We start from the raw sequence: 19,804 nt of genomic DNA, 5'->3' as shown, positions 1-19,804 counted from the left end.
GGCAATCCCACTCCTGGGCATATACCCTGAGAAAACCATAATTCAAAAAGAGTCATGTACCACAATGTTCATTGCAGCACTATTTACAATAGCCAGGACATGGAAGCAACCTAAGTGTCCATTGACAGATGAACGGATAAAGAAGATGTGGCACATATATACAATGGAATATTACTCAGCCATAAAAAGGAATGAAACTGAGTTATTTGTAGTGAGGTGGATGGACCTAGAGACTGTCATACAGAGTGAAGTAAGTCAGAAAGAGAAAAACAAATACCGTATGCTAACACATATATATGGAATCTAGAAAAAAAAAATGTCACGAAGAACCTAGTGGCAGGACAGGAATAAGACGCAGACGTGGAGAATGGACTTGAGGATATGGGGAGGGGTAAGGGTAAGCTGGGATGAAGTGAGAGAGAGGCATGGACATATATACACTATCAAACGTAAAATAGCTAGTGGGAAGCAGCCGCACAGCACAGAGAGATCAGCTCGGTGCTTTGTGACCATCTAGAGGGGTGGGATAGGGAGGGTGGGAGGGAGGGAGATGCCAGAGGGAAGAGATATGGGAACATATGTATATGTATAACTGATAACAAAGCAGAACACACCACTGTAAAGCAATTATACTCCAATAAAGATGTTTAAAAAAAAAAAGACAAAAAAAATCAGTGCTGTTGATTTTAATTTACCCCTCTTCCAGGTTTCATGACGATTAATCTTCCCTTTGATTTGTAACAGGGCAGCTCAAAGAACAGGTTAATGATGGGAATTACCAGGGCAGGGTGCGTAGTAAGATAGTCTGTGGCAGTGGCTGTGACTTGCAGTTAGAGGAAAATAACTGCTCACGGGTTCAGGGTCCCCAGATGATGTTCAGTCACTGGCATTTCCTCCTTCTGAGGCTTCACACACCACTTTAACATTTTTGATGGAAAACATTCATTCCCTCCATAAAATTCCCCCCAGTTGGTTATAAACAGCTGATGGAGAAATATTAACATTTTACAATTCCAGCTCACACCTCACCTTAAATTTACCTTTGCTTTTCGTAACGGTTTAGATTTAATGGCTTGAAATATCCCTCATGTACATGCACTGAAAGGCAATGCTATATAATTTCTACATTTCATATCTGTAAATGATTTACAACAGATGCACATAGACACATGTGAAAAAAATTCTTTATTAATTTCTCACATTTCATTACAAAATGTATGTTGCAAACAACTTTGAATAACCTACTTGTGTGTTTTTTGTTGTTTTTTAAACCCCTTGGCTTCAAGAACTCAGGATCTCCCGATCTTTTATCAAGTACTGGGAAATACTGATTTTATTGGAGTCAATAGGTTATCATTTTGCTATTTATTTTCTTCTCTCAAGCTCTGAAAAAAAATGTCCTCTGTATAAATTAAACAAAAAAAGTTGTAAATTCTATGTCATTACAGTCAACAGAATTATAATAATGCATCCAAAATGTGCGGCCACAAAATATCAGGTATATGTTTGAAAAAAGAAAAAAAAAATGACATTCTAGCCTTGTTAAAAGGATAATGGTCCCATATTTTTATTAACAGGTTAGCAAAACAAAATCCAATGGATTACAATATTTACATGTTATTTGAAAAATAAAGTAGTGATAAAAGCATGTCACAAATATTTTCTTTTTTTTTTCTTTCTTTTTTTTCTTTTTTTTTTTTTTTTGTTTGTTTTTTGGTAACCATTACAAACACCCAATCCAGGTATGGAACTGTTTAGTACATTTGAAATGAGGCCAATTAAAAACAAATATGGACACAAAATGAATCTTTGTCTAGATAGTTCACACTTTCCCTTTTTCTGGTTTCCACATGATGGCCCCCATCCCTAAAAAAGAAAAATTAAATTAAAACAAACGCCCTACAAATAAAAATTCTTAACAGCAAGAAAGTAAAAGAACAACATGCTTTTCAAGTAAGCACTTATTTCACAAATGCAATATCTTTCCATGGATTTTATTTGAAGCTGTGTGGGACACTGTCATCTCAGCAATTCCCCTTCCCTTTCTCCCCCCCTCCCCCAACCCTTCCAAGTTAAAAAAAAAAAAAAAACAAAACATGAAAACCAAAGGACTCACACACATACACACACATGCTCACGCACACATCCAAGCTCACACGCACACAGGCTTCTAAAACCTAAGATTCAAGGAAAGTTCTACTTTTTGGAACGAAACCCTTTGTTCACAATCAGAACGTATTATAAATGTAGACTTAGATTTAGTCTAAGCTGCTCCCTCCTGAAAAAGCTAATATGGGGAAACAGAGCAGCTGGCAGCTAGATTAAAGAAAAAAAAAAAAAGTAGTTCTCCAGGCTCCTTGTAGGATATAAGTATTTCGTGAACACTCTCACCAAAGGGATGGGATTTGAGCACATCCCCTTGTCCCGCAAAGTAAATGAGAATCCCCCCACCCCCCAAAAAACACAATGCAAACAAAAACAGAACACAGATTTAAAATCACACACAAAAGCCAGCCCATCCTAACAGAAATTATTTGTGTGAGACAGATAATGTGTAAAATTTGACAGCAACAAAAGGGTGAAGAGGACTTCCTCGTCTGGCCCACAAGCTGCATAGCTGTGCCGAAAAGTTTGGTTCTTTAGTTAAATTAAAAAAAAAAAAAAAGTTCTTTGTTATTTCCATGTTTAAAATAAAAACGTTCCTATTCACGAAAAACTAAATCTCCCTTGCCCCCAAATCAAAACAACAATAACACACACACAAAAAACAATTTATATGAAAAACTGAATTGTGCTGTGTTTGTAACACTCAAACTGACAGAAGATAAACGTGTGGCAAACAAAACTCCACAGTCACCTTAAAATTAGCTCACACGAAATCTACCAATTCTAAATTATAGTTGAACACTAAAAAACAGCTTACCTGGAATAAAGGATAATTCACAAACATTTGTCTAATAATTAAAGTCTGTTTCTTTTTTTTGTTTTGTTTTTTACTAAAATAATTAAAAAAATCACAGTATTTTAAGAAATAAAACCCACGTGGGGATTTTAAGCACAATTTGTGTTCCTTTCTTTAAAACTCTTTTTTTTTTTCTCCATTCACCATCTTGCCCAGCAGTTCTCTCTACATTTAACCACAATGACGACAGGTAGTACTGACAAATGCAGAGAATTCCCTTGGTTAAGTTTGAGGTACTAGGAAACAGGTGACTGTTTTAGGCAAAGCAGTTTTTTTGTTTTGTTTTTTGTTTTTTTGTTTGTTTTTTCCCAAAGCGGCTGCAGTTAGGTCTTGAAAAAGCTTAACGTATTAAAACTAGAAAAACGCACCAAAAGTTGTGCGTCAAAAAGTTGTTCCCCTAAGAGAAGTCTTCTACTGTCACGGAGCTTCTGTTTCCACATACTGTCCGAGACCACCATAGCGCACACATGTGCAAGGGAGGTGCTTCGTATTCCGCAACAACTGAAACTTCCACGATGAAGATCCAGAAGGAAAGATGTAGTGATGGAAAAGGAGCCACATATTCCAACCATTTAAATAACTTTAATTTACATACTCACTCACACAGGTACCAGTGCTTTGAAAATAGATTGTTCAGTCCTAAAAAGCAGCTTTGTTCTGTCTTCTCTTTTCTGTCCCCCCCCTTCTCAGCCCAAGCTGGCCCTCCCACTTTTTTTCATCACGGTTCAAGTAAGAGGTGATTAAGAATTTCACCAAACGCTTATTCTTTTTTGGCCTCTGCATTCTCCAGGAGAGATTTGTCAGCAGCTACTACACAGATGGCTACTGGTTCATTCTTTAGGGAAAAGTCTATCCCGATTGCTTCGTCATCTTCCTTTTCCTCTATAGAGGGCACCTGAATACTGTCCTCCATGCTATCTTTCAGGTGGATTTCTTCTTGGCTCACCAGCTTGGTGTCATTCAACGCCCTGGAAAAACATTCATGGTAGTGAAGGGTGAGTGTATATATATATATATATATATATATATATATTTTTTTTTTTTTCTAGTTAAACAAAAAACATTCATGTCCTTATTTCTCTGATCCTAAAAAGGTCTTGGGGTCTTACAAGTATGACTGAACTGTGAGTGATTTATCCTTGCTACCTGTTATGCTTAGGTCATATATTTCTGGCATCTTAACAAAAAGTTGAACCTATAAAAATATCCATTATCATACTATGTTTTGATTATACCATGCTTTGATTCCAGATCAACATAATTATTTTATGTTCCCTCCTGTACTGGGAACAGTATAAATCATAAGCGGTCACAGCCAGAAGTGCCTTATGCTCAGACCCATCAGAGGAGCCTAGAAGCTTGGAGGTTTGCTACATTTATTCGGACTAAACGAGCAACTCAGGTATTAAAGATTTAATAGATAGGTCCAGAAACAAATCATAGAAACAACAAAAAACAAAAACCTGAAGACGGGACCCATGTCCTGGGGAGCTTAGTTACATCCTCTGAAGTTTAGATGCTTCACGTTTCTGGGCATTTTCTGCTGGAAGGACCAACTCCTAGGTTCTCCCAGCATCTGCTGGGCTCTAAGTGCCTTATCTAGGGGACAATTTCATGTTCAAGGATCTTATGAGTGCTCTACAGGTATGCTCCCACCTACCTGGGAGGCAGGCAGAAGCGGGCTCTGTCCCCGAGGCAGAGCATTGAAGGCACCAAGAGGTGCGTGGGAAGGTTCAAGGCCACTCAGGGAATGAGTCATCACAGAGGCAGGAACAGAAGCCAGATCTTTGGACCCCGGTCCACGCTCTATCAGAGAACGTCATGCTAATGAAAGCTGAAGGGACACGGGCTGGAGAGAGCGCTACACTTCTACACGAGGGCTTGAGCGGGATCTGTCATTCGTAAAGATGATCTTTCCTCCTTTGACTTGTGTCTGGGTGACCATTTAAAAACCAGCAGAAAGGTAGAAACCCAGTTCGTTACAACTGCCTCTCCTCCCATGCCCGGAAGTGTGACACAGAGGGGTCTATGTATTGTCAGGAGAAACCGCCACCTCGCACGATGGGCGAAGGCCTTCATGGGACTTACATGCCGTGTCTCAGCACGTGCCTTTCCCACTCAGAGCCCTGGGAAAACGCCCGTCCGCAAAATTCACATGGAAAACGCTTCTCAGTGTTGATAGCAGCCCCACGGTCAGAAAATCTCATCAGATCTGTGAGGAGAAAGCAGAAGTGTTACCTGTGTGCCGGGGAGTGGGCAGAAGAGAAGTCAACATCCATTAGGAAGCTTCCTCTCCTACCTTCTGTCCCAAAGCCATTCAGTGCAACCAATTTCCAGATTCCTTACTCTTTCTCCTACTGGCTTTTCACCAAAGGATATTTCTTGAAACTCTCGCAAGAACTGTTCCTGTGGTTCCCGAGCCCCAGGTGTCCTCACTTCTCCTCACCTCCCAGTTGCTTCCATCACAAATAACCTGGGTCTGTCTTGCCTGAAGAACCCCTTCTGTTCATTCCAATGGCATCTGAGCATTTTTTTTCCCCTATCAAATCTCTCCCTTCTGTGATGCTCTGTATCAGTGCCTCAAGTTTAGCATGTATTCATTTTCTATTTGACACAAGTTTATCTCCGCTCACTAAAAAAGCACCAGATCAGGAAAAGCGTGGTAAGACCTCAAGGCTTCGACACATTCCAAGGAAGGCTGAGGACTCACGACTGGTGGTCATCTGCCATGGATATCAGAATCAACACCTCCCAGGATGACTGCGAACACTGAATGAGATCTGTAGGCAAAGAACCTAGCAGGAGTGAGTCCCGGGCATCAGGGAGTCTGGAATGTGAAAGCGTGTCCTCAGCTAGTAAGGGCTCCTGGCCAGCTGCCCAGCATCTATGCCTCAATCAGTATGTATATATATATATATATTTTTTTTTTTGGGGGGGCGGGGGATGGGCTGTGTTGGGTCTTGGTTGCCGCATGCAGGCTTTCTCTAGTTGTGGCGAGCAGGGGCTACTCTTCGTTGCAGTGCGCGGGCTTCTCATTGCGGTCGCTTCTCTTGTTGCGGAGCACGGGCTTCAGTAGTTGTGGCTCGTGGGCTCTAGAGGACAGTCTCAGTAGTTGTGGTGCACGGGCTTAGTTGCTCCGCGGCATGTGGGATCTTCCCAGACCAGGGCTCGAAGCCGTGTCCCCTGCGTTGGCAGGCGGATTCTTAACCGCTGAGCCACCAGAGAAGTCCAATTGGTGTATTCTTGAACATGGGGATATGCACACATTTCTGGATAGCTCTGTTGGTAACATCAAATGTTGACTGTCGTTTTATTTCCTCCACGGCCCTGGGCACACGTGAGTGGTCTGATAAACGTGGACTGGCTGGCTAATTGTTTAGAGACCACGCCTCCTGGCAAACTCAAAGATGAGAGCTTATATGGCCTTTGTGTTATCCTGAGTCCCAAGCCCACACGTCTTTGATTATACCACAGAGGGCCAGATCTTTACGTGCATAATAAACAGCAGGACCGAGACGGCCCTGCAGCCACGCGGCAGAGTGAGGGCAGCACACGGGGAAATGATCATCTCTGCGTATCTGATCGCTGTGTGTCTGTACCTACAAGATGCTACAGGAGGATGTCTCCTGGTTGAAACACTCCGTCTGATAAAAATCCTCAGGAGGACGTTAACAGGCCAGGTGTCTCTACGCTGCCTTCACCTTCAGCACAAAAAGCTCTGTGAATGGGGCCAGTTTTAACAAAAGATGAAACATTTTCTCACAAATTAAGAAGATCACCACACAAGCCATTAAAAATAATTGCACAGACTACCTTCCTTGATTCTTTTCATTGGAAATGAGACAGCACCATCTGCCCTGCGCATTAATTCCTTAGCAGGGATTATCTTGGGCAAGAAATCAGCAGAATGCCTTCCTAACTCCTCCCAGCTGCATAATGAGAGGGGGTGGGGAGGGTCCTGCTTGGGTTCATGTTGATTTCTTCACGCCTGGTTTCTTCTCTTTCAGATTCCCTCTGAGCTGCCTTCTGAGGCAGGACCTGCAATGTGGCCACAGTCAGTCCCCTCCCTGGTTCTCGTGCTGGGAAAGGACGCTGGGAACAGGGTGGCTCCAAGGACGTGAGCCCCCCGAACTGAGCGCCCGATGAGCACCTACACTGCCGACGCGGGGCCTGCCCCTGGCACACGTACTCGCTTACCCTTAGGAAACATGAAACCAGCCACCTATTCTTTCCAAGGGCTCATGCTGTTTCATCCTCAAAGGAGGAGGCCAGTCATTACCTGTCACACATCAAATGGCTCTCCATTAGCCCCGAGAGCTGTGCTAAAGCCACCTCCCGCTCTCTACTCCTGGAAGACAGGACGTCTGGCAAAAACGCCCCGAGGCTATTGTGTGCCGGGTTCTTCTGGTTGGCAAGAATACACCTGATGGTGGAAAATTGATTCAAAGGCAATGAAACAAAGGAGGCTGTTCTTTCAAGGATCCGGCGAGGGGTACGGGAAGGTTTTGGCTAGTAATTCCCATTAACGTTACTAGAAGTGACTCATGTAATTCCCCCACCCGCTGAGAGAGGAATACAGGCTTCTCCACCCCAAGATTTTTTCCCCCATGCTGTTAAGGCTCATGAATGTGGATGCTAAACTTTCCAGGGACAGGCGATCAGACACCATGAAGTTCTTTCCAGGCAAACAGAGCTGGTCTGATGCCACAGTGCCCGTGCGAGGGGGCGGCCAGGCTGGGCGAGGGAGCGTGCCTGGTGCTCTCACAGCTAACTGCCATTTAGTTTAGAGGCGTCACAGGGGAGGGGCGGACTAAAGGAGGTTCTTGCCTCTGCAATACTTATAACCTGTAAAATCATGTGTGCTCGGCTCTAGAGATTAAAACGTCATGGTAGCCAATGAGGACTAATTCATTTCCTGGAGAGGAACGGTAGGGCACAGAGCACCATGAAGAAAAGGAGCCTGTGTACCCTCTGTCACAAGCATCCTCTTCCAGAGAACTCTGGAAACAGTGCACAGACGTTAAAGAATTCCTCACTAAGAACATATCTGTGAAATGCTAAAAAAAAATAAAGGGAAAGAAAATTTAAAAACCATGCTTCTCAGATCACAGCCATTTTCCTTGTAAGAAACAGATTACTGCAGCCCCTCCTAATAAAAGTTGTAACATGACAAGGGCAATCAGTCTAGATGGTGTGCGTGTTCTATTTATCCATTTACCGCGGGCACGGGGGTTCAGGAGCCAAACTGGATCCCCACTCAGCAAACCTGTGGTCTCCTACTACGGCAGAGGTAAAAGATGGTGGGCAAGGGGATGGGGATGGGGCTGGAAGTCAGGGCAAGTCAGGAAGAAGAACAGGGAGAACCGCAGAGGGAACGGCCACCAAGTCGGCTTTCTTAGGCTTGCAGGCTGACCAAGGAAGAAAAGCCAAGAAATTCCGCAAAAGCGCCCCTTAGAGTGAGGCCTAAGGGCCGCTGGACTGACGGAATTCAGGGGCAGGTTCCCTTCAGTGAGGATCACCCCGCTGTCCAAAGGGTAGGGGAGATGGTGTATAGTGTAAAAGACGTTTTGCCTCTGGAGCCAGAAGACTTAGAGTCAACCTCCAGTGGTTTTTCTTTTAAACTTTGAACAAGCTCTTAAGTATCCTGGGCCTTTGTTTCCCCATTTGTAAAAATGGCAATAACACCATCTACGTCGCAGGGTTTTATCATTATTATTAGCTGGTTACTATGTTCTAGGAACTAGACTAACATTTGTGTGCTCTCTCATTTAAGATTTACGCAACCCTAGGATGACGAATGCATAAAGAGAGAAAATAATTTACCCAAAGTCACATAACCAACAAGTAGCGCGACTGGGAGCCAAATCCAGGCAGACCAACTACAGAGCCTCTAACATCGTGTAACGTTAAGGATAAAAAGTATAAAACCCACGAGCACCGGGCCTGGCACATCCGGCTGCTCAGTAATGGCAACTAATACCATTCTTCTCATCACTGGGATGATGTCTATCACATTCATTTCTCAGGTCTAGGTTATCCATGTGCTTTTGATAAATCTGCAATAACTAAAGTAAGATATCCCAACCTACATCCTTTACGGAGAGTCTTGGGTTTGCCATAAGGTTCTATGTCGAGCAATATAGAATACCAACTCTAGACCATGTAAACGTATGTCTACAACTAAATATACTTTGAAAAACTTCACTTTGAAAATAATGATAGACTCACAGAAACTCATACAAAAATACCACAAAACCCTTCCCCGTAAACACAGCCAAATAAAAGCCCCTGGTCTCTCTCGCTCTCTTTACAAAGCAAAAGCAGTAGCAAGGGGGGTGAGAGGAGGACCGTGCAGGACACATGGAGAGAGCTCAAGCCCCCTGCAGCTCCCCCCAGCCCAGCAGAAGCAATTTGAAATAAGCGTTCAATCGGAAGCTCGTTTACATTCCTCAGTAGCTTTTACAGGACCATCCATCTTGCTGTCTGTCTGTCCTTATTCTGCAGATTCCCAAGACACCAGTTTTCCTGAATAAAAAACCAATCATCGCCACGTATTTTTTACCGAATGTATTTCCTGGGAGTTTCTAGAGCTGGTACTAGTTTACAGGACACAGCCCCTGGTGTGTTTCTTAAGTCAGTCCATTCCTTCTGTTGCCCCTACAACAACCTTCTGCCTCCCCTTGTATCTCAGCACGGCCGGGCTGGGTGCCAGCTGGGGCTCAGGGGGCAGGGGAGGGACCTACCTCTGCCGTCAGCCTTGCTGTTCATTTCTTCTTCCTTGTCCTCCTCGTCACTGCTGGAGCTCTCCATCTTCTCCTTCATCTGTTCCAGCTGATCCAAGTTAACTCGTCCAACCAGCTCAAAGTTACGGCTTACCTGAAACAGACCCAAACAGACAGTGGAATCACAAACCGCAACTGAATGCGGTTCTCCCCGGAGGACAGAACTTCCCGCCGTCATTTTCCCGTGGGTGTGCTTTTAGAGCCAGGACCAAATAACCCCAGTGCCTAAGAGGTCCTTTCTTCACGCTGACTCTCTCAGAGGTGTACCTGCCGTTTACTTCCACATTCATTTTCACCGGAAGTGTCAACACCAGACCTTCCTTACCAAATTCAGTAAGAAACGTGAGCTACCGTCAGCAGAAAATCAAAAGCATCGTGAAGCCCGGGGTGTAGAACAGGTGTCCAATAAACATTTTTGGAGTTGAATTCAAGGATGTACCTTCTGTAAACTACCCAAATTGTGGTTTCCTTCCCCTTTCTGGGAATGTGGCCTTTTCTGATTTTGGCTTTTGGAAACATGTATAAGAAGTGTCATACACGCATGTTTACGCAGTTATGTTTCTGGAGGTGAAGTGACTCTGTAAGTAACCTGAAGACTAGCAGAGTCACAACATTTCCACCATGAGCCTATCAAGCTGGAGGGCTATGGGCTGTCCTAGCCTTGACCAAACGACAGCTATTCGATTCCTAACTCCGGTTTAGATGTAAGACAATAATATTGGTACTGTTTAGTGTTACTACTGTTTCTGAAGCTGACCACAACCTATTCATCACAGCTGGGGATTATCTGAGAAAAATCTAGATGACAAATCCCTAAAAACCCTTTTAAAGTGTTAACTATGGCTGATTTTTGTTTACATAAAACGTGGTTAGGATAATGTGGGAATCCAAACTGTCTTCAAAATATCATCCAAGAGAAATAAAAATCCACCCTGAGAAAACTCTGTAAGGATATTCTGTTTGGGGTTCTCATGTCAATGGTAGTACAAAATGCAACCTCTTCAATTAATCTATTTTCAGAACTTCTTCAGTTGCACGTGTAGAATTACCAGCAACGACAGCACAGGAGTCTAGCCAACAAAATGACTCAAACCAATACAGTGATGGGTTCCGTGCTTCCCCTGTGGGGACCACGGAAGGGGCCCATGGAGATAAATAAGACCCGGTCCTGGCCTCCAGAGGCGCAGAGTTTAGTTGAGGAGGGAAGACAGACTTCATTAATGAGACTCCAAGGCAGATTTCCATAGCTGCTACAGGAGAGAGAGAGAGTAATGAGGGCGCAGGAGAGGACAGGGAGAATTTACAAGACAGTTCCAAAATATTCCCTGGGACCAGCCTGGAACAAAGATGTGCTGAGCACCACCAATTCCATATGCCTGGCAGATGGAAACATCATCATCAACTGTGACAAATGCGAGAGAAAGAGCCTCAGAGCATCAGGGCCAACAGACAGTGCTGTGAAAAAGCTTATCACCGCCCCCATCACATCATGTTGGGGGTCGGCCGCGTTGAAAAGGAGCAAGAACCCTCCGGATGAAAGCTCTCTTAAAGCAAGAGAAACAATCCACTGAATGAAATCCATGAAATCAGTTGACTTGGAAAACAACTCAGCATGAGGGTGGAAAAGACCTCTTCGTCACTCTCAGCAGTAAACCCTCAGAGAAGGCAAATTCCTGTTCTGCTCGTGAAAAAAAGTTTTAAAAATGAATAGCCTAAGGCGAAGAGGAGGAAGTCAAGTTAGAATCTTTCTTTCTTTCTGAGTTCACGGTATCAGCCGGCAAAGGACTTTTGAACAAAGTACCTTCCCAATTAGGGCTTTCTCTATGTACTATCCTCACTCCTACTGACCTATACAGGTTTTTAAAAATTTGTAACACAGACCTGAGCGCAAGTTTCGGGTTCCCCGTGAACCATGAGACTCCGGGCAAATTACTGAACATAAATGTCCTCAGTGTCCTTGTTTGTAAAAGGGGGCCAGCATAGTATACGAAACACAATAAATAGTTCACCAAATTGTGGTTTCCTTCCCCTTTCTGGGAATGTGGCCTTTTCCGATTTTGGCTTTTGGAAACACATATAAGTATCGTAAGTGCATATTTATGAAGTTATGTTTCACCACAAAGTCGACATTTTAATCAAATAGCATTTATGACAAATATGTGAATAAAAGTTTTCTGGGTTGCCAGTTTTTTTCAGGAAAAGGAGGCAAGATTCCAACTGGCCTAATTTCAAAATATGCAAAGAAACAATACTTTGAAATGATCAGTACTTTAAAAGGCAGCCTTTTCCAATAGCTTTCTCCCTGCTTCAGCCAGGGCAACTATAAGCATGTAGAAGGGGCAGGAGAGGTGGGCATTGCCAGCAAACAAAAAAAAATGAAACCAAGAAAGGCCAAAAAACAATCCTCAAACATCTTTAATCCAGCAGTTTGCATTCATTCATTCATTCAGGACTCCCAGGGGCCCTGCTGTATGCCAGGCCCTGTGCCTATCAAGGAACTCACAGTGACAGAAGGAGATCTGTCACCAAACCAAATGTTATTTTTTCTTTTCCTCCTTCCTGTTTCTTTTCCTTTTACAGGAAAACTGTTAGCATTTTGGATTCTGCACAATTTTATGAGTACATGACATTTTCATGGTATAACGTTCACCCGGGGCTCACCGAGGATTTATTTGTCCTGAAGATTTCTAAAATCTTTGTTTAAAAATAAAAATGAAAAATTTTGCTATGTAATTAGAGGGTTTTAAATTAAAAACTCTTTATAGGGTTGAGTTCTTACTATACTTTAAATCTCCAAACCAGCAATCCAGGGTTAATCTTCATACAAAAGGAAGACTCCTTGCTGCACTTCTGAGCCACCGTCTCTTTCCTGTATTATTGCAAGCCCCTTCCCTCCCTCCCTGCTGACTTCCCAGCGTCCATTCTCACCACCTCTTGCATCTAACCTCCAGGGTGGTCTGACTGAGTGATTTTTTTTTTTTAAATTAAATCTGCTCATGTCAGACTCCACTTGCCCTGAGGATGAAACCCCAATTTCTTACTGGGCTTTACATGTCCCCCCGACTATCATCTTACCCCCTGGCCCACCCTGCCCTCACAGTGACTGCCCTTTGCTCCCACCACCCTGAGCTTATTGAGGTCTCTGGAACAGGCCAAGCTCTTGACTTTGTGCCTCTCTCCGCAGAGGCTATGTCCTCTGTGTGAAATTCTCTCAAGCCTGCCTCGCTCACATGGTGTCTCGTCTCCTCAGCCTTCCAGCATCACTCCAATGTAACTGTATCCGGGGGACCCTCCCTCAACACCTCCTAGGTTAAATATCCTTGCCCTAGGCTTCCACAGCACCCTCCCCTCCCCTTTCATAACTCAGTGACTGTACAGCCCAGGGAACTAGATTCAATACCTTGTAATAACCTATATATGTATGTAGAACTGAATCACTTTGCTGTACATCCGAAACTAACAAACACTGTAAATCAACAATGGTGCGATTAAAAAAACCCTCAGAAATTAACTGTTTCTGGCCTGCCTGCCCAACAGAACTGCAAACTCCATGAAGACAAACACCCTGCAGCTTATTCACAGCCAGATCTGCACTGGCCAGTGCAGTGTCCAGATTAGAGCAGGCATGGTTCTCACCTCTTGGATACTGGGTGTCTGCATTTTCATTTATTATATTTTTCTGTACTATAAATGTTTACAAAGAAAAACTAGAAAGCAGAAAAAACTCATTTAAAATCCAACGACCTACATGAAGAACCTAGGGGTAAGACGGGAATAAAGACACAGACCTACTAGAGCATGGACCTAAGGAGATGCGGAGGGGGAAGGGTAAGCTGTGACAAAGCGAGAGAGTGGCATGGGCATATATACACTACCAAACGTAAAATAGATAGCTAGTGGGAAGCAGCCGCATAGCACAGGGAGATCAGCTCCGTGCTTTGTGACCACCTAGAGGGGTGGGATAGGGAGGGTGGGAGGGAGGGAGACGCAAGAGGGAAGAGATATGAGGACATGTGTATATGTATAACTGATTTACTCTGTTATAAAGCAGAAACTAACACACCACTGTAAAGCAATTATACTCCAATAAAGATATTTAAAAAAAAATAAAATGAAATCCGACGACCTGTACATAATGCCTGTGAACAAGCGGTCACGTTTCTGTATTCCTGTCTCCATTCACAGGTGACTTACAGTGCTGCTTTTCGATGCATGCTACGGCATAAATATCAATCTCTGTATACATCCTTTTTTTTTTTTGCGGTACGCGGGCCTCTCACTGTTATGGCCTCTCCCGTTGCGGAGCACAGGCTCCGGACGCGCAGGCTCAGCGGCCATGGCTCACGGGCCCAGCCGCTCCACGGCATGTGGGATCTTCCCGGACCGGGGCACGAACCCGCGTCCCCTGCATCGGCAGGTGGACTCCCAACCACTGCGCCACCAGGGAAGCCCTATACATCCATTTTTAATCACCACATAATACTTCGTTAAGTAGATATATTATAGTTTACTTGACTCTTCCCATGTGAGTCTACCTTTGGTTATTTCTGGCTTTTCACTATTAAAAATGCAACAATAAGCCTTATTATACACAAACCTTTCTTTCATGTTTAGTTTTAGCCATGGCAATCAGGGAAGAAAAAGAAATAAAAGGAATCCAAATTAGAAAAGGAGAAGTAAAACTGTCACTGTTTGCAGAAGACATGATACTATACATAGAGAGTCATAAAGATGCTACCGGTAACTACTAGAGCTCATCAATGAATGCGGTAAAATTTCAGGATACAAAAGTGATACACAGAAATCTAGCATTTCTATACACTAGAAATGTGTATAGTGATCTATACACTAGATCTTTTTTCTGAAAGATCAGAAAAAGAAATTAAGGAAACAATTTCACTTACCAGCACATCAAAAAAGAATAAAATACCTAGGAATAAACCTACCTAAAGAGACAAAAGACCTGTACTCTGAAAACTATAAGACACTGATGAAAAACTGAAGATGACACAAACAGATGGAAAGATATACCACATTCTTGGATTGGAAGAATCAATATTGTCAAAATGACTATACTACTCAAGGCAATCTACAGATTCAGTGCAATCCCTATCAAATTACCAATGGCACAGAACTAGAACAAAAAATTTTTTAAATTTGTATGGAAACACAAAAGACCCCACCTGAATAGCCAAAACAATCCTGAGAAAGAAAAATGGAGCTGGAAGAATTACACTCCCTGACTTCAAACTACAGTACAAAGCTACAGTTATCAAAACACATTTTTGTTCTGGCATAAAAATAGAAACATAGTTCAATGGAACAGGATAGAAAGCTCAGAAATAAACACACACACCTATGGTCAATTAATCTACGGCAAAGGAGACAAGAACATATGATGGAGAAAAGACAGTCTCTTCAATACTGGACAGCTACATGTAAAAGAATGAAATTAGAACATTCTCTAACACCATACAAAAAAAATAAACTCAAAATGGATTAAAGACCAAAATTTAAGACTGGATACTGTAAAACTCTTAGAGGAAAAAACAGGCACAGAACACACTTTGACATAAATCGCAGCAATATCTTTTTGGATCCGTCTCCTAGACTAATGAAAATAAAAACAGAAACAAATGAGACCTAATTAAACTTAAAAGCTTTTGCACAGCAAAGGAAACCATAAACAAAACAAAAAGACAACCCACAGAATGGGAGAAAATATCTGCAAATGAAGCAACTGACAAGGGATTAATCTCCAAAGTATACAAACAGCTCATGCAGCTCAGTAACAAAAAAAACAAACAACCCAATCAAAAAATGGGCAGAAGATCTAAATAGACATTTCTCCAAAGAAGACATACAGATGGCCAAAAAACACATGAAAAGATACTCAAATTCACTAGTTATTAGAGAAATGCAAATCAAAGCCACAATGACGAATTACCTCACACCAGTGAGAATGGCCATCATCAAATAATCAAATAATAATATAATAATATTATATTAAATAAATATAATAACCAACAATAAATGCTGGAGAGGGTGTGGAGAAAAGGGAACCCTCCTACACTGTTGGTGGGAATGTAAACTGGTACAGCCACTATGGAGAACAGTATGGCAGGTCCTTTAAAAACTAAAAATAGAACTATTGTATGATTCAGCAATCCCACTCCTGGGCACATACCCAGAGAAAACCGTAATTCGAAAAGATACATTCACCCTAATATTCATTGCAGCACTATTTACAGTAGCCAAGACATGGAAACAATCTAGATGTCCAACGACAGATGAATGGATAAAGAAGATGTGGTATAGGGACTTCCCTGGTGGGCCAGTGGGTAAAACTCAGTGCTCCCAATGCAGGGGGCCCAGGTTTGATCCCTGGTCAGGGAACTAGATACTGCATGCATGCCACAACTAAGAGTCCACGTGCCGCAACTAAGAAGCCCGCATGCCTCAACTAAAGATCCCACATGCTGCAACGAAGATCCTGTGTACAGCAACTAAGACTCAGCGGAGCCTAAATTAATTAATTAATTAAAAGATGTGGTATGTGTGCACACACACGTACACACACACACACAATGGAGTATTACTCAGCCATAAAAAAGAATGAAATAATGCCAACTGCAGCAACATGGACGGACCGAGAGATTATCGTACTAAGTGAAGTAAGTAAAACAGAGAAAGACAAATGTCATATGACATCACTTACATGTGGAATCTAGAAAATGATACAAATGAACTTATTTACAAAACAGAAATAGGCTCACAGATTTTGAAAACACACTTATGGTTACCAAAGGGAAAAGGTGGGGGGAGGGATAAATTAGGAGTTTGGGATTAACATATACACACTACTATATATAAAACAGATAATCAACAATGACATACCGTATAGCACACGGAACTCTATAATAACCTATATGGGAAAAGAATCTGAAAAAGAATGGATATATGTACATATATAACTGAATCACTTTGCTACACACCTGAAACTAACACAACATTGTAATTCAACTATACTCCCAATTTAAAATAATTTTTTTTTAAATTTTAATTAAAAATAGAAAAGAATGCAGTAATAAGCCTTATTGTACATGAACCTTTCTTTTATATTTAGTTTTAATTTTATAGGCTAAATACTCAGACATAAAATTACAGGGTCAAAGTCAAATGGTATACAGATTTTATATCAAAGTTCCAATATATTTCTAAGTTTGCTTCTAAAATGATCATACTTGTAGTGATTACTTTCTGGATCTCGAAATTGGTGGGTATCCGACCAATTTCTTAATGAGACAGAGGACATATGGAGGGACATTCACTTTCTTCTTTAGAGATGAGAAGCAATTTATCACCTTGTTTCACAAAAGCCCACAACAGAGGGAGAAAGACAGCAAGGCTGAGTTTGAGTTCTAGAACCTGGCTCCTTAGAGCCTTCTGAAGGCAAAAGAAGCCATCCAAGTTTTTAAAGGGTAGACTGTTCAAACACACAATCACTCAGACTGTAAAACTAGGTGCAGATCCTTATATCTCGTGAAAGTTATCTGTGAATGCCCAGGAACTGAAAGTCCCCTGTAAAGACCGCTAACTCAGAGTTGTGTGAGAAGCTGTCCAGTAAGGAGGTGAGATGAACTGCCAAAGACCAGCAAAAACTTTACCCCTTAACACTGAAGCAGAGATGCTGTAAACCCTTCAATGCTCAGGCTTGGTGTTCAAGCTTCACCACTACACCTGTCTTTTTGTTTGTTGCTTTTTAACCATTCAGCAAAATGGTTTCTGTCTGTCCCTAGCATATGAAAGAATTTCCACACTCGAGTCTTACTCTAAGGGAAGGAGTGTCATGTGATTTACAAATATAAGCAAGTTGCACATGCATTTTCATACTGCCCCGGGGGGCAGACCCAGCCTTACAGGAAAGACTGATATAACCTTGCTTGTCACGGAGAGAATGAAGTTGGACACCCTCGTCTTCAGATTACTTAGCAAACATTAACTGGGGGAGATGGTGATGAAGACAAACCCACATAATGTTTCCAGAGCCCCCCTCCTACTGACTTAACACTTGTACCTTTAAAAAGAGACCCCCAACCAGGATGTCCACATCACCTAATAGTGCATGTTCGTGTTAAAAAGAAAGGCCAAGAGAACTTTTTACTTCTAGAAGAAGTGACAGAAGAGAACATGGAAAAACTGTCTCTTACATCAGAAGTGCCCATCTCAGTCACAAACTGACAATGTGTAGTACTGCAAAGATTTTAAAGGACTCATGGCCCAGGCAGGCAAACTTTTTCTGTGAAGGGCCAGTTAAGCGAGTTTTTTAGGCTTTCTGGACCATATGGTCTGTCACAACTACTCAATTATTGTGTAGCTTGAAAGCAGCCACAGATAATACGGAAATGGACGAGCATGGCTGTGTTCCAATAAAACTATATTCAGGGACACTGAAATTTGAATTCTGTATAATTTCACATGTCATGAAATATTACTCTTTTGATTTTTTTCAACCATTTAAAATTGTCAAAACCATTCTTAGCTGGCGGGCCATATAAAAACAGGCAGTGGGCCAGATTTGGTCCACGGGCCAGAGTCTGCCCACCCCGACTTACGGTATCAGGTGGTTTGCCCAGCACATCCTCTTTGCCCGTCTCTGAAAGTCAGAATGGGAATGAGGGAAAGGAATCAGTGGGAGAAAGGGTCAGCAAAGCACTGTCTCTACGAATTCTTACAGGAAGGTGGTCAAAGACGCAGGTAGAAGTCTTAAATTCTCTGCTAAGAGCATTTCTACCAGAGCTCTTATAAAAGCCTCTAGAAAAGATATCACTCAGACTGTAAAACTAGGTGCAGATCCTTATATCTCGTGATATAAAAGCTCAGTGTACTGAAGTTCTATGGAAGGTGAGCCACGACACCATACTTGCTTTGCATTATGCTGTCCTCCGATTTTACAGACCTCTTTATGCAGCACTTAACACGCTGGTTGTGATTCTCTGTTTAAGTTTATCTCATCTGCTTGCTTATAAACTCTTCCAGGGTAGCAACTGTTTCTTATTTAGTTTTACAGGCTCAGTGCAGAGTGTAAGGCCAGTCATCTAGTTGACACACAATACATGCAATTTGAATCTACCAGTAACATAAAATCCCATAGGCGATGATAAAGTATAAAGAACTTCATAATATCGCATGCCATGATACAAATCTGCTTGCTAATGAGAATAAAATTGGACATTTTCTAAAAGATTTTGTTTCAATGCTTACCAAATAATCTACTATATGCTAAAAATTAATCCAGTAGTTTTTCCACGTATCACTTTAACCCTTATGATCATTCTGTAAGATATGTGTTATCTTCCGTGTTTACAGATGAGGAAAACAGGACACAAAGCAAGTAAGTGATAAAGCCAGGATCAGAACTCACATCTTCAGATGACATAGCTCCAGCTTTCCTCATTAGCATGCAGATCATCTGTCGAAATGTAGATCTGCTTACAAAATATGGAAACATTATCCATGGGATACTGGCTGAACACAAGAAGGAAGAAAAAAGTACTGACAATAATATTCGATCCAAAATTTGGTGGGATAAAGCAGTCGAATCTTTTGAGAATATTTTCTTCAAAATAAAAACCTTTCTAAGAACAGTAAGAATAAAGGATGGTAAAGTTCCAGAAGGGTATGGGGCACGGAAGTCAAGGAGACTATCTACTTTCTTTTGCCATCATTGAGTTAGAACAGAAAACATGCTTCTGCCAGACCTGACTTAGCAAAAGTCCAGACAAAATCAATCATTTTGAGAATCTCAGCAGAGCCCCAGTCACAAGTACTCAAGATAGCCAAGTGAAAGGCATCATTAAAGTCAAACAACTTTGCTGTCGGCCAACTGAGCTGCTGCCAATCTCCTGAACTCGAAATCCAGAGGCAAAGATGCTGCTGCTGCTGTCATGTTTTGCTTATTTGAACAAACAGGACACGTATAATTTCTTATTTGAAAAGTGCTTTCATTTATTTATTTACTTAGCAACCAGCTACTGGAGACTTTATTGTATGCAGGGCA

At 42.1% G+C, this 19,804-nt stretch overlaps 1 protein-coding gene across 2 annotated transcripts in view; it reads right to left on the bottom strand.

The window, feature by feature from the left end:
- Positions 1-2,804: 2,804 nt before the first annotated feature.
- The window catches only part of ZNF462 (zinc finger protein 462), an 83,863-nt gene continuing 66,863 nt past the window's right edge, over positions 2,805-19,804 (bottom strand). The window contains exons 10-12 of one of the 2 annotated variants that reach the window (XM_065879286.1): positions 9,706-9,838; positions 5,051-5,174; positions 2,805-3,930 (exon numbers count right to left, since the gene is read on the bottom strand). In XM_065879286.1, the coding sequence (XP_065735358.1) occupies positions 3,723-3,930; positions 5,051-5,174; positions 9,706-9,838 (465 nt within the window). In that variant the 3' untranslated portion in view covers positions 2,805-3,722. The remainder of the gene's footprint in view (positions 3,931-5,050; positions 5,175-9,705; positions 9,839-19,804) is intronic. The other variant, XM_065879287.1, reaches the window with a different exon arrangement.

The sequence above is a fragment of the Phocoena phocoena genome, chromosome 6, assembly GCF_963924675.1.
Source record: "Phocoena phocoena chromosome 6, mPhoPho1.1, whole genome shotgun sequence".
NCBI classification, from domain to species: Eukaryota; Metazoa; Chordata; class Mammalia; order Artiodactyla; family Phocoenidae; genus Phocoena; species Phocoena phocoena.
The sequence above is the reverse complement of the archived record's forward strand: the minus strand, read 5'-3'. Positions and strand labels throughout refer to the sequence as shown.